Genomic DNA, 14,948 nt, shown 5'->3' on the forward strand with positions numbered 1-14,948 from the left:
AGTACGATACTGCAATGGTGAAATGTAGGTGATCTTATATACATCGAAGAATTGTTTTCACATTATACACAAAATCATTCTACAAAGCAGCAGTTTGTTGCAAATGACATACCTTTGAGTAACAGAATTCACCTTTTTTTAATGTGTACATCGCTGTGTGTTGGGCAGGAGGGGGGATATGGATCGTTTTCCTTTTTCTTCAACATTACCACATACAATCAGTATTGACTACTATTAAAACATAATACTGTTTTATTGACAGATACAGCAAATAAAATATTAAATATCAAACTAAGTCTTTGGCAAACGTGGTATAAAGTACATTCACTTTACATTTCCAGGAGCGTATGTATGAACCGTTTCCATTTCTATCCTCGCGTTTTGTTCCACCACACAGAAGGGTTACATGCATGTCTACCTCTCAGGACCAAAGCCAAACCATAAAAAAAATTAAATAATAATAAAAAAAGCTGTAAGGCATTTGTTGAACTTGTAAAACTGACTGCTAATGATTACTTTGGTACTGAGCCAGTCGTTCGGTCTCAGTTACAAAAACGCTTTACTGAATGACAGATAAAGGCTAGTTCCTAACATACAGCAAGTGTATTTTTTGTTCGACGTTGCGTTGCTTTCTCGATTCCTTTTGCTTAAATATAACATCTGACAAAAGTCGTAATTCAGTTGTACTTATAAATCCAGTAATGCAAAATAGTGCAAACAAGAAAATAGCGGCACCGATAATGAGTATCCCGAAAATGTATGACACACAAATGCACACACGCACACAAACCATCAGCGAAACCAAAACAATAATTTAATATACGGTTTTCTTTTCAGGTCACATACATCAACTGACCTGTTTTAATCTTCTTTTTTTTGTTCTTCCCCCGTTTTTGATTGTGTATCACAGAAAATGTTGGTAGCTTCATACCACGAGTCAGAGAGATGGCTTCTAAAACAGTTACACTTGTCTGTTTGACAGAAAATGGAGCAATACTGCAGTTTTCTGACACGTCCGTGAGAGGTAAGACACTAGTGAAATGATGTAAAGGCCTCAGGCAACCTTGCGTGTGTGTTGTGTGTGTTAGCGATGCTAAATACAGTATGTAAAGGAATGTATTTGATTGATTGAGAGAGAATGGGGGAAAAATGGAGAGAAAAAAAAAACAACAGCACATCAATTGTTTACTTCGTAGTTCTTCACACGGTTCGTCTTGTTTTATATCTCGTATAATATATATATTTTCGTAGAATCTTTCAAAGTCTTTCAGGAAATAGTTCAGTGATGGTGCCAAAGGGGGAATGTAGTGGATGTCCGCTGTTGCTTGACCCTCCAAATCGGATCTCGGCTCCATGAAAGTGAAGATGGCGTATCCATCTTCAATCCCTCTGACCATTCAGACGGGTACGATATGGAGGCCGCGGCCGTGGTCCTGCAGTTTGACTGGGCTGCGATGGTAACTAGTGGCGGTCATAGGCAGTGGCAGCAGTGGGAGGCCCGGAGCCCCGGGATGCGGCACTATAATAATAAGGGGAACCTGGAAGTTAACAGAAGAGCGGAGCGTTTGAAAAAACCACAGCAAGAGCAACACTTACGCCCACTCCTAAATCAAACTATTCTATTATGTTCAGAATCGGCGAAAAAAAGGGGCTTATGCGCGTCTTAATTTGGAGATGCAGTGTGTTATGACCTCGCTAATCAAAAAGAGAAATAAAAACTGTAGCTAGTTTGGTAAAGCTGTATGCAAATAATGTCATTGTAAAATGTGATTATATTAATCCCACTTTAAAGCGACTAATCCCATAAGGGATAAGCAAAAAGGGTTAATACTCACTTAATAACGCGGGGTTGCTGAACCGCCAAGCTTCATTGTAAGTTGTGTACTGCGGGTGAGAGTAGGGATTTCCTGAAAAGTCGCTTCCTAAAATCAAACACAAGTGACAGGTTAGCAATAAAGCAAACTTGTCATTCGCTAGAATTCCTGTAATTTCAGCTTGTGCAGCTGTCAACATTTCTGGCAAACTGTTGAGAACTTTAGAAATAAGAGCAAAAATCAAGGCTATGGTGAGGATCTTTAGTTATCTCTAAAGTAAACTGGGCCCATTTTACTGTGAAAGCCTTGTATCATTTCATAAAATGACTTCAATATTTTTTTTTGTAAAGCCTGTGTATTATTTGAGCTATAAAACTGTTCTTAACAACCTCTAAACACCCTAGAAATGTTAAAACTTAAAAAAAAAATGTTTAAAACATTGCACAGCTTTACAGCATTACATTGTTGTTGTTGTTTTTTTTACATTAAATTCATAATAGTTCACCAAAAATTAAAATAAAAGATTTTAACATTTACTCACCCTCCACTTATTCCAAACTTTCTGCTGAACTCAAAAGAAGATATTTTGAAAAATGTTGAAAATGGTAGCCATTGCCTTCCATAGTATTCACTTTCCAACATTATTCAAAATATTTTCATTTGATCTGCGAAGCTCATACTGATTTAAAATCAAGTAAATACTGAACAAATGTTCATTTTTGGGTGAACTATTCTTTTTCAAAAATAAAATGTAATGTTCACATAATTGCCTCCTTTTATGTCCCACTGGGGGAAAACGGTGTAGTATTTACTGTGAAACATTTTTTACTGATAGATTCCTCATAATTGAAAAGAAATGGCACACAATTCTGAAGTAGAAAGAATAAATATGTCCTGCTTTTAGATTTAGATATGTCCAGATTTAGCCAAAATGAATTAATTTGTCTTGAATTAAAGTGATTCTGTACTTGAACTATCGCATCATATTAGTCCGGCACATCAGAACGAAAGGAACTGGCATTGTTTCACGGCCCAAGCTAGCAGATGGCTCGCCCTGTCCTCTTTCCTACGCCCTGGTGCTCGGCCATTTTGGCTGAATTTGTTACATTAATCCCGAGCTGGGTTTTGAAGTTTCTTTTCTTTGATTCTGCTGCTGCGCTCTTAAGATTCTCTATTCTTTGGCCACACCAAAGCCCTGGCTTCAAAAAAGAAACGAAAAAAAAGTCCCCAATGGATTCAGTCTCGCGCGCACACACTCACCACCTTTTTTTTTATATGGCCAAATTCGACTTTCAGGAAGCGGCCCTGTCCATGTCAGTGAGCAATGCTGTTGGTCCCCCACGTTTCTTTCTTTTATGAGACAATAAAGGCCGGGTTTTATATGAAGCTGGTGAGGAATGGCTTTTGCTTTAACAGTGTTTGGGGTCTGTCACTAAATCTTAGTCGTTCGAGGGCCAGATGAATGGAAGTGCACACAAAACCCACGGCTCTAGGATTTAAGAGGATTTCTCAGCCTGTGTGACCAATGAAAATGAATCTTTGATGAAAACATATTTGATGTACCTGTAAAGATATGTTTGCCCAACAAATGAATCCTGTCACTGAATTAAATTTGCCCCTGCAAACTATTCATGTTTGTGGCCCGTGGAAGCCCAAGACAGACTTGAATCTATCTGAGGCGCTCAACGGTGACCGAGAGAAGAATCCTTCTCTGTGTCTGATGTAAAATATTTGTTTTCCAATTTTCGCACACCGCGTGTTTGTGCTCGGGTCTGCTGATGTTATCCCCTGGCTCCTGGTACAATTGCATTTACACTTCTGCGACTGTCCGTTTGCATGTGAATATGTGTGTGTGTGTTTGTGCTGTTTGGGGAGAGGGCATCGCTCTTACTGCCAGACTGCATCCTGTCCTGGCAGTGAAACTCAAGTCGGGTCCCTCTGAGAGATAGTGATTTAAATATTTACAGGCCTTCCCGCCCGCTGTTTTGTGACCCTTAACTGTTTGCTGTGAACCTGAACTGCAGGTTAAGTAGAGGGGAAAAGAGATACGCTCTGAAGCGCTGGAGCCGCGGCTGGAGAAGCCTGTGTTTATCGATGGCGGTCGGGGAGAACGAGGGAGGGCCGTAATGAGCGCCGGAACCCGAGTGGAACTGAGAGGAACTGTCCTATATCCCGCACTTATGTCCCTGATCACTTATTGAGAGGCGCTAATTTTCTCCTCAGCAGCCGATAAGCTTGGCTTATTGACGAATCTGGATCGAGTTTCACACTGCCCGCCGTTGTCTTCGGTTATACGCCAGCCATCCTGCAATTACGGCTCCTCATTAATCTTATCCTCATTAATATTATGCTCCTCATTAATATTAGCCCGTTTAATCAACATTAGCATCACCAGAAATGTCACGGGCAATATGTTTGCAGCATTGGTGTCACTTCTCATTCTTGGAAATAGACTCTAACACTTTTTAATTCACTTTAAAACACTGTTGTTTATCAGTGTAAGTGCAAATTCAGGTCGGCTCTGCATGACCTCAGGTTTCTTGAAGATGATCAATTGCAGAGGACTGTTCGCTGAAAAAGTTACGAGCTCTCTTAAAATTAACGTCCTCGTAAAAGTAGTAATTACACTTACCAGGCACCATTCCAGCAAGTGTAGAGGTGGGGTAGCTGCCCTGCCCAGTGGGGGGAACGTGAGGTGGGTATCCTGGTAGGGTCGTGCTCGCCATCTCTCGACCTGTGAAGTAAATTGAGCAAATTTGTAATGGCAGCTCCACAGCAAAATTAGAAAATGAAGAAAAACATACATTTTTGGGGTTGAATGAGCTTTGTAAGAATCTAAATTATAATAAAACTCCCATCTAAAATATGTATATATTAATATATTAATAATGTTGTATATAGTAATATACATGCACATACACTTGTCAATTTGTAGATTTGCAATTACTACCTACTTCTATTTTTAAAATATAATTATTATCTGTTTTTTTGTCCTGTTTCTGTAATTCTGTTACACTGTAGAAGCTCTGTCTTGAAAATAAATTCCTCGTATGTGTGAACATACCTCGCAATGAAGCTCTTTCTGATTTTGATTCTCATTATAACGTTAAATTGTAGTAAAACTGAAGTTGAAATTTAGGCAGAATGCTAAAATAATTTTAAAAACTCATTAAATCTAGCATTTATACATAGTTACTACTTGATATGTTACAAATATACATATTAAAATGTATTATTGAAGAATAAAATAGAAAAAAAGTTACTGCAAAAACTCCATGCCTATAAAAAATAAATAAAAATTATGCAATCTCCAAAATATCTGAGGACACTGATTATTGTCTGTCAGTCAAATAAAATCAGCTCAGCTGTATCTTTTTTGGTTGTGTGCAGTTAAAATTAGGTTCAAAATCCATAGGTTGACGTAGAAGAACCATTTTTGTTTCCCCAAAGAATACAGCCATTAATCATGATGTGAAGGACAATCTAAAAAAGCTTTATCACTATAAAAAAATTGTGAAATGGAAAGTTTCTTTAGATGTTAGTTTCTTAATGGAACCATCAATGCCAATAAATAAGCTTGAACTAGAAAACCCACATGCCAAACACACACAGAAGGTAAAAATCACCTCACAACCTGAAGAACTGATGACCCTGCAGAAGCTAAAAACACCTAGCTGCTTCTCCTCCCCTCCTATTCTAGGCCTCTTGGCCTTTTAACTTCCTCTGTTACACAGAGTGGCGCTGCTGGCCTGTTTTGACTGGAGTGTTTTAAAGTGCTCGACAAAGAAGCACAGAATGCCCTCGGCCTGCTGGTGGCATCACTGCTGCTGAAAAGCCCAGAGCATCACGAGAGTGCAGAGCTCACACTGCCTCCATATTCAGCTCTGTAATTGGAGGTGACGGCTAGCAGTGCTGCTGGATGTGCTGGCTCAGACTTTACAGCACGTAGGCCTTAGTCAGTCCCGAAAGGGCCCTCGTGAGGTCCTGCATCATTGTTTGAAAGAGGACCAGCAAGGGTCGGGGGGATCAGCACTCCCCAGTTCAGCTACTAACAAGAAGAGTGGCACACTAGGATGGTATGCTACATGCAGACCTATGCTTTAGTGTGATTTTGTGCTTTTGGTGTAATTAAAAGGAACTAAAGATGAATTAAAAAACAACATTTGCACTTACAAAGTGTTTCACACACACATTCTCATTCACACACACGAATACAACAGTATTAAGAGTATATCTCAGGACAATACAGGACAGCAGCCTTCTCCAAAAGTGCCATGGAAAGTGTCTTCTTCCATTTTTGAGTACTTTTTTTTTCTAAAAACTTTAACTTTTTCAAAGATATGGGGGATTTTTATTTTTAAATAGTGTAAAATAGTAAAGTTGCAAAATATTATTCAATATTTTTTAAATTCCAACATATTTAAACTGTTTATTTGTTTTCGTAATGTCAAAGCATATCATTATTTCAGTGTTCTGTACTATATGATCATTCAAAAATCATTCTAGCGATCTGATCTGATCCTGAAGAAACATTTTTGAAAATGTTTCATAAAAAAATAATAATAATCACACTGACCTAAAATGTTTGAATGGTACATTAAATGGATTTTTGTTTTCTGTAGGGCACCAGATGAACCCCAAACCGCCATTGGTGCACCCTCAAAAATAGAGCATTATGCCTTTAGCTGTTTCCCCGTTACCAGCAAAAGGTATGTTTTCTATACTTTCTTTTTATTTATTTCTTTATTTTTTCATTTATTTATTTATTTAGTAGGTCTGTACCTGCTATAATAGGCTGGCTTGCATACTGGCAGTAGCTGGGCGCATGATGGGCATAGGCACCGTAGCAGGGGGTGGAGGCGTCTACTGACACGCTGGGCTGGAGGGGCAACAGTTCCGCAAGGCCCGACACTGCCAGTGAGGAAGGGGTGAAAGGAGCCAGGGAAGCCTCATGCGGCTCCTGCTTAACGCACATGGAGGATGAATGTGACTCTGCCAGGTGGAGAAAAACAACAAAAAAAAGCCACACACACACAGTCAAACAATGCACAATCACTCGCACTCAGCAAAAAAAAAAAAAAAAAATCATGACAGATGGAAGTACTGAATGGAAGCAGTAAAAGAAAAGGGAAAATGAAGTTTGGCTGACAGTGTTTGGTGTTGTTGTGATGCTACATTGCGTTTGGGAGGAAAAGAAGGATTTATGTGAAGTTACGAGCGGCGCTGTGCTGTTCTGACTCAGTTCCTCGAGTGTGTTCAGGAGTTTTAACAGTGCCTCCAGAGGCTCGCGCTCACAAAACAACATTTCTACACGCACGAGGGGATTCGGTCATGGCAGGCCAGGAATTGCTCCTGTGCGCGGGTTTTATTGTGCGAAGACTGATGCACAAATAATACACTAAAGATTAGTTACTGTAGTAGTAATGGTGAATTATGCATAATAATGTACAACTTAAGCAAACATATTCTGTATTTTAACTATATAGTAAGTGGAGATTAATTAATACTACTGTCTTTACAATTTTTATTACACAACAAAGCCACCATAAAATAAAATATAAGCTATTTTTTTCCCTAAAACTGCATTTTGCTAAATTATTTTTAAACATTCTTTTTATTATATTCTTACATCAGTACAATTATAACTTTTACATATGTCTACTTTTTTTTCTTTTAAACAAAAAGTTGTAACATCATGTTAATATTATATGTATAAATGAACTTTAAAAATACAGAGAAAAGTGAGGGGGAAAGGAAAAAGTTAAAACTTGAAAAATGAGAGGTATTTCTACTAGGGTTCAATCACTGCTCTCTTGTTAAAGTACTCAATAAATGGATTCCATATTACATAGAAATTAGGGCTGGGCGATTAATCGAAAAGTAATCGAAATCGACATTCAGAACCTATAATCGAATTTTTCCAGGTCAATTTTTTCAATTACTATCCCTACCGTGTGTGGGGTCACGTGACCCCGCTTTGTTAAGGCTGATTTATACTTCTGTGTCGAACGCACAGGTATGGTCTGGCGCAGTCTTCGCGTAGACGCTTAACCGCATACCTCTCAAAAAATTTTGTTATATGTCATACGTTAACTCTACATTGACGATGATTGGAAGCTGCGCCAGAGATGCCTTGAGGCAGCATATTTTCCATTACATTACAATGATTGTTTACATTAAAATATTTGTTAATGTGCTGTTTAAAATATTATTTACAGGATATACGAGAGTTATTTTATTTAGGAGAGATACTGCTTATTTTCTACTTTAGAATAGAGTTATTTATTTTCATCTCTTTTATAAGAAAGATTGACTGTTGGTTTTAGGCAATGTGTGTTTTAATTTCAGTAGTTCAACATTGATGTTCAATAAATAATCATAGATAGTAGAAAGTGTTTCCTTCACTTTTTTTAAATCAGGTAATGCACCTTCATTTAAAAATCTCTAACTTTTAATATGTGAGCAAATTTACTGTAGAAAACCTGTCAGTGAACTATGACAGCAAAAAATAAATAAAATAACCGTCCATTAAGCGTAATCAAGTTAAAATGTTCAACTAATCGAGAATTTGATTTTAGACCAAATCGCCCAGCCCTAGTTTTATTTTTAAGGTAAAGTCTTAGCTTCTCAAGTTGAGGCAAGACATGGCATTTTTTATCAATGTGCAACAATGTGGAGGATCTTTAGTTTTCCAATTCAGTAAAATCAATCTATGTGCCAAAAGGGTTATAAATCTAATCAATGTACGTTGATTTTTAGATACTTCTGCATCATCACTGACACCAAATATAGCTAAAATAGGCCCGGGGTATAGTTGTTTTCCATCACTAAAACAATATAGATTTTTATTTATTTTTTTAATGACAAACTAATGATTAATTTCAGTTTTTCGAGAGATTTACAGCTGGCAACATAGATACTTAGAACATCTCTCAGGCAAACTCACTTTGTACATCATGATTATGATTAATGTTCTTATACTGTGGACTATTTTTGTTAATTTAAACATTGTTCTACCTACAAAGTACCTGATTTCTGACATTCAGAATGTCACATTTTTTGTACTTTGCCATTTTGAAAAGATTTTCTGGTTTTATTTTTAATCAAGAGAGAATTAGAAGTATCTGGCCAGGTTAACTTCTTAGACAAAACTACACTTTATTTGCATTTTACTTGCTTGGCAAAAGCGTTTTGACCCTACTTACTCACAGAATAGTTTAGATTTGAAGTGTTTTTTTTATTTCTTGTGAACAGAACAGAGAAATCTTTGGATCTATGCACTGTTTGTTAGCTTTTTTCTTTTTCAGAATGGAAAGCTACATATAATTTGCTCCATAACTGAATAGACTTCAACTTTAGATTCATATCAGAAGCTAAATAAAGCTACACTTCATACAAATTGACTGAAATTATTTATCTGTCAAATGAGCTAAAAATGAGCAAATATAAGCAGGTAAATCACTCCCAAACAATATCTCCAGCACAGCATCAGCAACAGCAGCGCGGCTGGCAGAATCAATCAAATTCAAATACACTGCATAATTTCCCTAAGGTTCCCAGGTAAGAGTCGCATCTTGAAAAAAATAAAAAGAAAAGCCTCACGAATGACGACACGGACCCTCCGCATCGCCAGCATTAATATCATTTGGCATTTTTCATCTAAGCAGGTTTTGCCACCGCAGCTTGAGCAATCAATGTGAGCTCTGTCTTCATCTCTCTGTGCTGTTAACATGGTCTGTAGGGAGGGCTCTCACAGCTTCATGATAGCCTCATTAGCTGTTTCCCAACTATTGTTGTTTTACAACCGAGCTATGTGCGCAGAGTCGCTCATTAGATAAGGCCTCCTTGTTGTCAGACGCAAACACTGACAAGCCGTTCTGACCTAACGCCAGGAAATCAGGCAACTTAACTGGCCTCTTTCCCACACAAATCAATGGCAGAATTTCCTTTCCGGAGCTGAACTGGGAACTAACGGACGAATCTTCATGCAGCAGGATAAACACGCCACGTTTTTTTAGATTTTAATCGGGAGGCACGAGGCGTTTAGATGGCTATATTTCAAAAGAGGAAGATAATAATTCTAACTTCAAAAATGAAAGACCTTAGAGGCCAATAAGGAGAAGAGAGGAGGAAAAGAGAGGCTGTCGGAGGAATTAGGCCTGGCGTTTTCACGGCCTCTGCTTTGCCGCTGTAAAGCAGGACAAGGGCGTTCGCTACACTGACCGAAGCCCAGTGTTCAAGATCACTGAACTCTGAAACTAATCAGAGGTGCTGTTGCTTATTGTTCTGGAAACAAGCAAGACCTGCAAAAAGGAAGGCTGTCAACCTCCTGATTACCGAGATGGAAGATAAACGCCGGTCTATGTGGAGGCGCATCACATCTCAACACAAACCACAGCTATAGAGTTCTCCACGTCTGTCTCATGCTCTCACCTATGCATGCTTTCACATGTGTGCAAAGAGAGAGGGAAAGGAATGACTTCCTTTTTAACCCAACAGCTCCAGCAAAGTCACCTGCCTTAGAGATTGACAAAATGCTAAATCTATACTATAAGATGGTTAAAGGGATAGTCCACCTAAAATGTCTAATTATTTAGTCACTATTTGCTCTCCCTCAAGTGGTTACAAACCTTTGAGTTTCTTTCATTTGTTGAACGCTAAAGAAGATATTTTGAAGAAAGCTGAAGACCTGTAACCCATTGAAAAACAAATGCTATAGCAGTCAATGGTTTTGGATTTCCAGCTCTCTTTTTCCAGAAAGAAACTCATCAAGTTTTGAAAGAAGTAAAGGGTGAGTAAATGATGATAGGATTTTCAATTTTGTGTGAAATATCCCTTTAACATTTTTGTAAAGTATCCACTAACATTAATTAATAAAAAAAGAATAGATTTGTTTTATTGATTTTTTTTGTATTTGATAATATATTAGGGTCAAAAAGATGTCCTTCCAGTCGCAACCCATCTCTGGGAAACATTCATCCACACTCATTCACACTCATACACTACGGACAATTTAGCTTACCCAATTAACTTATACTGCATGTCTTTAGACTGTGGGGGAAACCGGAGCACCTGGAGGAAACCCACGCGAACGCAGGGAGAACATGCAAACTCCACACTGAAACGCCAACTGACCCAGCCGAGGCTCAAACAAGCGACCTTCTTGCGGTGAGGCGACAACATTACCTACTGCGCCACTGCGTCACCCATATTGATTTCTTATCTCTTCTAAAAATAAAACATTTGATTGTTAAAATGTCATAGAATATTTCCTCAATTGATTTGTGTTATACATATGACAGATTTTTTTGTTTACAAACTTGTAATGTTTTGTTTGAAATCCCCTATTTGTCTAGTATTTTCAAGTGTTCATTTAAATCATTATTGTAAAACACTTAACCAAATAATGCATTGTAAGATCACAGAAAACGTATGTACACTCTTTTTTTTTCTCCAAAAACCTTTTATCCCATGCTCACAGTAAAAACGGCATCACACTAATCCATTCCAGCAATGTAATGTTTGGAAGGCCAAATAGCTTGAATCCCCAATATACGTAATTTCCTAAAGTCATTCAATATCAAGTGTGTTCTTTTGTGTTCAACGGATGAAAGAAACTCAGAAAGTTTTGAAAGAATTAAAGGATGACAGTAAATGATGACAGATTGAAAAATTTGGCCTGAACTATCCCTTTATTGCATCCACTAACATTAACTATCCTGTTAATGCATCCACTAACATTAACTAATAAAAATGAATAGATCTGCTTTATTGATCTTTGTTAATGTTTTTTGCAACGTTCGTTCAACTTTTGTATTTAATGTTAAGGTGAAAAACATGACGTCCCATTTTAGTGTTGTCTTCAAATTTAGTTTACAAAAGTTCTTTTATGATTGTTCTCTAGAATAATGATGGGTATGGGATTGAGTAAAATGTTACAACTACTATACAAAACAAATCTGATAATGTTTCTTTTACTTTTTTACTTCTCAGAAAAGGACAGTTGATCAAAATATCATGTTTTCATTTGTTATGACTAAGAATCATGAATATATTGATTACTTATCCCTTTCTTTAGGTTAAAACAGTTGATTGTTCAAATTTCATTGAGTATTTCCTCAACTGATTCTTGTGCTACATATAGCAGAATTTTTAGAATATAAACTACTGTTAGACTGAATTATATATTTCTTATCTTTATTTTCTTTAAATTGTGGTAAAGTCTATGATAGTCATTATTTTTTACTAAAAAATTACTGGACAAAATCTGACAACATTTAAAACCATATTACACTTGTAATGTGTTTTTTGAAATCCCCTATTTGTGTAGTATTTTTAAGTCTTAGTTCATTTAAAACATTATTGTAAAACACTTACTTAACCAAATAATATTTTGTGAGATCATAGAAAAGGTGTTCACAAACTTTTTTCCTCCAAAAACATTTTATCCTATCCTCACAGTAAAAACTGCATCACCCTAATCCATTCCAGCAATTTAATGTTTGGACGGCCAAATAGCTTGAATCCCCAATATAAGTTTCTAAAGTCATTCATTATCAAATGTGTGCTCAAAGGTTAGTGTGCTATTGTGAGGCTGAAATAAACATTAATTTGGGCTCTAGGGCCTGCTGGGGCTTCTGGTGACTCCAGACAGAGGCAGTTTGTCACCGGGCCACACATCAGGTACCTCAGTCTAGCCGGCAGCGTGTTGTTTGCTGCTCACTGGAGAATAGCGGGCCACACTTAAAAAATGGCTCTCTGGCGGATATATTTCAGTCGGAGTTCATCAGCAGCATAAGCCGACACAAAGCAGTCTTTTCTTGTGCTCTGCCTGCGTATGCTGCTTTTCTTTCTTACTTTTCTTGCTTGTTTTTTTTCTTTTTTATTTAGACATGGAGCTCTGTTGCTTTCAGGCCCGGGTGCTTTTTCCCCCTCCCTCCTTTCCTCCCATCTCTCCGAAGAGATTTGGAACAAGGGGGATCCCTTCAGCACCTGCTCAGGTTTTCAGCGGGTCGGAGGGGTGCCCATTTACACGGTACCATCCTACTGGCACCAGGAAGACTTCCATTATACGGCTCGGCAGGAACGGCGCTTAAGAATCCGCACTAGTCATTCATTGTGAAGGTATGTGCAAACGGCCTTTTTAAAAAGGCTAGTCATATCTGGACAGGATCCAGACTTTTTACTGCAGTTTGCATAAAACATCCCATTGTTTTTTTCTCCTTCTACTACAGTTAATATGCGAAAGTGTGGAACATGTATGACTCATATAGAAGATCTGTACTTAATTTAATAAACAAAATGTATATTATTTACTTATTTGTAAACTAATAATATTTATATATGATTGAATATTTTTCATCCTGCATCGATATTTCTTTCCAGCATCATACATTTCAGTCCAAACAGATAAGCTATTTTCAACCGCCTTTTCCTTCAGGACTACTATAGGTAAAGAGCAGCAAGCCCTAAAACTAATTGGGTAAACACGTAACACAAAAAACACGTCCCCTATGCCTTGTAGTGCCCTTAAAATTCCAATTTCTGTTTTGTAATGAAGAGTTCATTAATCATTCATCTTTAATAGATTATGCAAATGGCACGACATAAAATCAACAAGATCAATGGCAGCGTGAATTTTAATTGGCTCAGGAAAACATTGCTGGGAATGAGCATAATCTCCAGCTCTATCCAATGAGAGGGAGTAATTTATTCAGAATTGGCTCTCCGTGTAAATGCGTAGGGTAATTTAGCACCTCCTTTAACTCTGTCCTTATTCTTATTTCCAGTTTATCACATGCGAGTACACCACAACATTACATTATTGCATCTCTGAACTGCTTTTTCCCCCCCAATAAATGAGGTTATTACTGCCAAAAGTCATTTAGAATATGACACGGAACAGTTAATATATAAGACTCTCGAGAAATGTCATTTGAGGCTAGACAGCTTCGCAACATAATTACAACTGTGTTTTAGTTTAGTTTTTCAGAAAGTCTCCTCATCGTGCATGCATAAACCAACGCTGTTGTGAAATCATTAACAAGAGTAAAAACTTAAACAACCATTCAGAATCTCTCTCCCAGGGCAGTTTCCTGCTCTCCACCAGAATCAAGAGGTGGTCTTGACTAAGACCCCCGGTGGGTCCCGTCCCAGGTGCAAGAAAGGCCACCTGCCATGAGGGTGCTCCCCTAGACCGAGACTGCTTTCATACAAAGGACAAAAACACACCTTTCTTCTCCAGAGGCCCAACTTTCTGGAGGGAACTCTACCTCCCACATATTACCGAGGGGGGAAAAAAGCCCTTTCTTTTCACATAACATTATCCAGCTATCATTTGAGAAGGGGGCACAGCAATTTTCAATCATCCTGTCCTCCGCCCACACAGAACTCATTGGCTTTGATGGCTCCTGCATAATTATGTGAATTTATTAAAAGCTCAGCGTATTAATCTCAGGCCGACAGTTGGCTATCAGTAAACTTAACCTTCGCTGAGGTAATAACAGCCGCAACAATGAAACAATATTTCAATTAGCCAGGCTGACATTAACCATGAGAAGAAGAGGGAAAAAACCCAAACACTGCAGCATTAAAGGCCAAACTATGCTAAAGTGCCATATTTCTTTCTGAGAACTATACGCTGAGGACAACATTCGAGTACACAAAGTGGTATAGCAGCCACAGCGATTCTCCATGATCACGTTTGGGCCTTGCATGCTTGTCTGTTTCAATTGTGGCTCTCTTACAGAGCAGGCAGCGCTAATCCATCCACTTTAGATCAACATGTCACATTCCACTCTCACCTGTCCTCTTAACTTACAAAGCTCACTTTACCACATAAAACAGTCTAGAATATGAACGTCCTAATGGCCAGCCGGGACAGTCGATCCAGCGCTCTTACCTGTCACTACCGGGTAGCTCTGTGACACGCTGGAGCCCAAATCTGAGCTGACGCTGGTTGACAGACTGGGCTTGACTTCGTCCAGTCCAGGGTTCAGTGCTGGTAGCGAGTACTCATTAGCCTGCCAATGAGGGGAGGGGACACTTTAAGGAGATATATCTTGGGATCCAAGCATCTTTTTTTATAAGGTGTCCAATTAGAAAGCTTTCCGCCTCTGAGCTGCCAATGATTTT

At 38.2% G+C, this 14,948-nt stretch overlaps 1 protein-coding gene across 8 annotated transcripts in view; it reads right to left on the bottom strand.

Annotated features, from left to right (window-relative positions):
• The window catches only part of pax2a (paired box 2a), a 33,501-nt gene that overhangs the window by 922 nt on the left and 17,631 nt on the right, over window positions 1-14,948 (bottom strand). For 2 of the 8 annotated variants that reach the window (XM_056471252.1, XM_056471251.1), the window contains 5 exons: window positions 14,716-14,836; window positions 6,597-6,806; window positions 4,447-4,548; window positions 1,836-1,922; window positions 1-1,519 (listed from right to left, as the gene is read on the bottom strand). The exon at window positions 1-1,519 is cut by the window's left edge and continues 922 nt beyond it. In XM_056471252.1, the coding sequence (XP_056327227.1) occupies window positions 1,398-1,519; window positions 1,836-1,922; window positions 4,447-4,548; window positions 6,597-6,806; window positions 14,716-14,836 (642 nt within the window). In that variant the 3' untranslated portion in view covers window positions 1-1,397. Of the gene's footprint in view, window positions 1,539-1,835; window positions 1,923-4,446; window positions 4,549-6,596; window positions 6,807-14,715; window positions 14,837-14,948 lie in introns of all 8 variants that reach the window. The other 6 variants (XM_056471254.1, XM_056471253.1, XM_056471257.1 and 3 more) reach the window with 3 other exon arrangements.

The sequence above is a fragment of the Danio aesculapii genome, chromosome 13 (assembly GCF_903798145.1).
Source record: "Danio aesculapii chromosome 13, fDanAes4.1, whole genome shotgun sequence".
NCBI classification, from domain to species: Eukaryota; Metazoa; Chordata; class Actinopteri; order Cypriniformes; family Danionidae; genus Danio; species Danio aesculapii.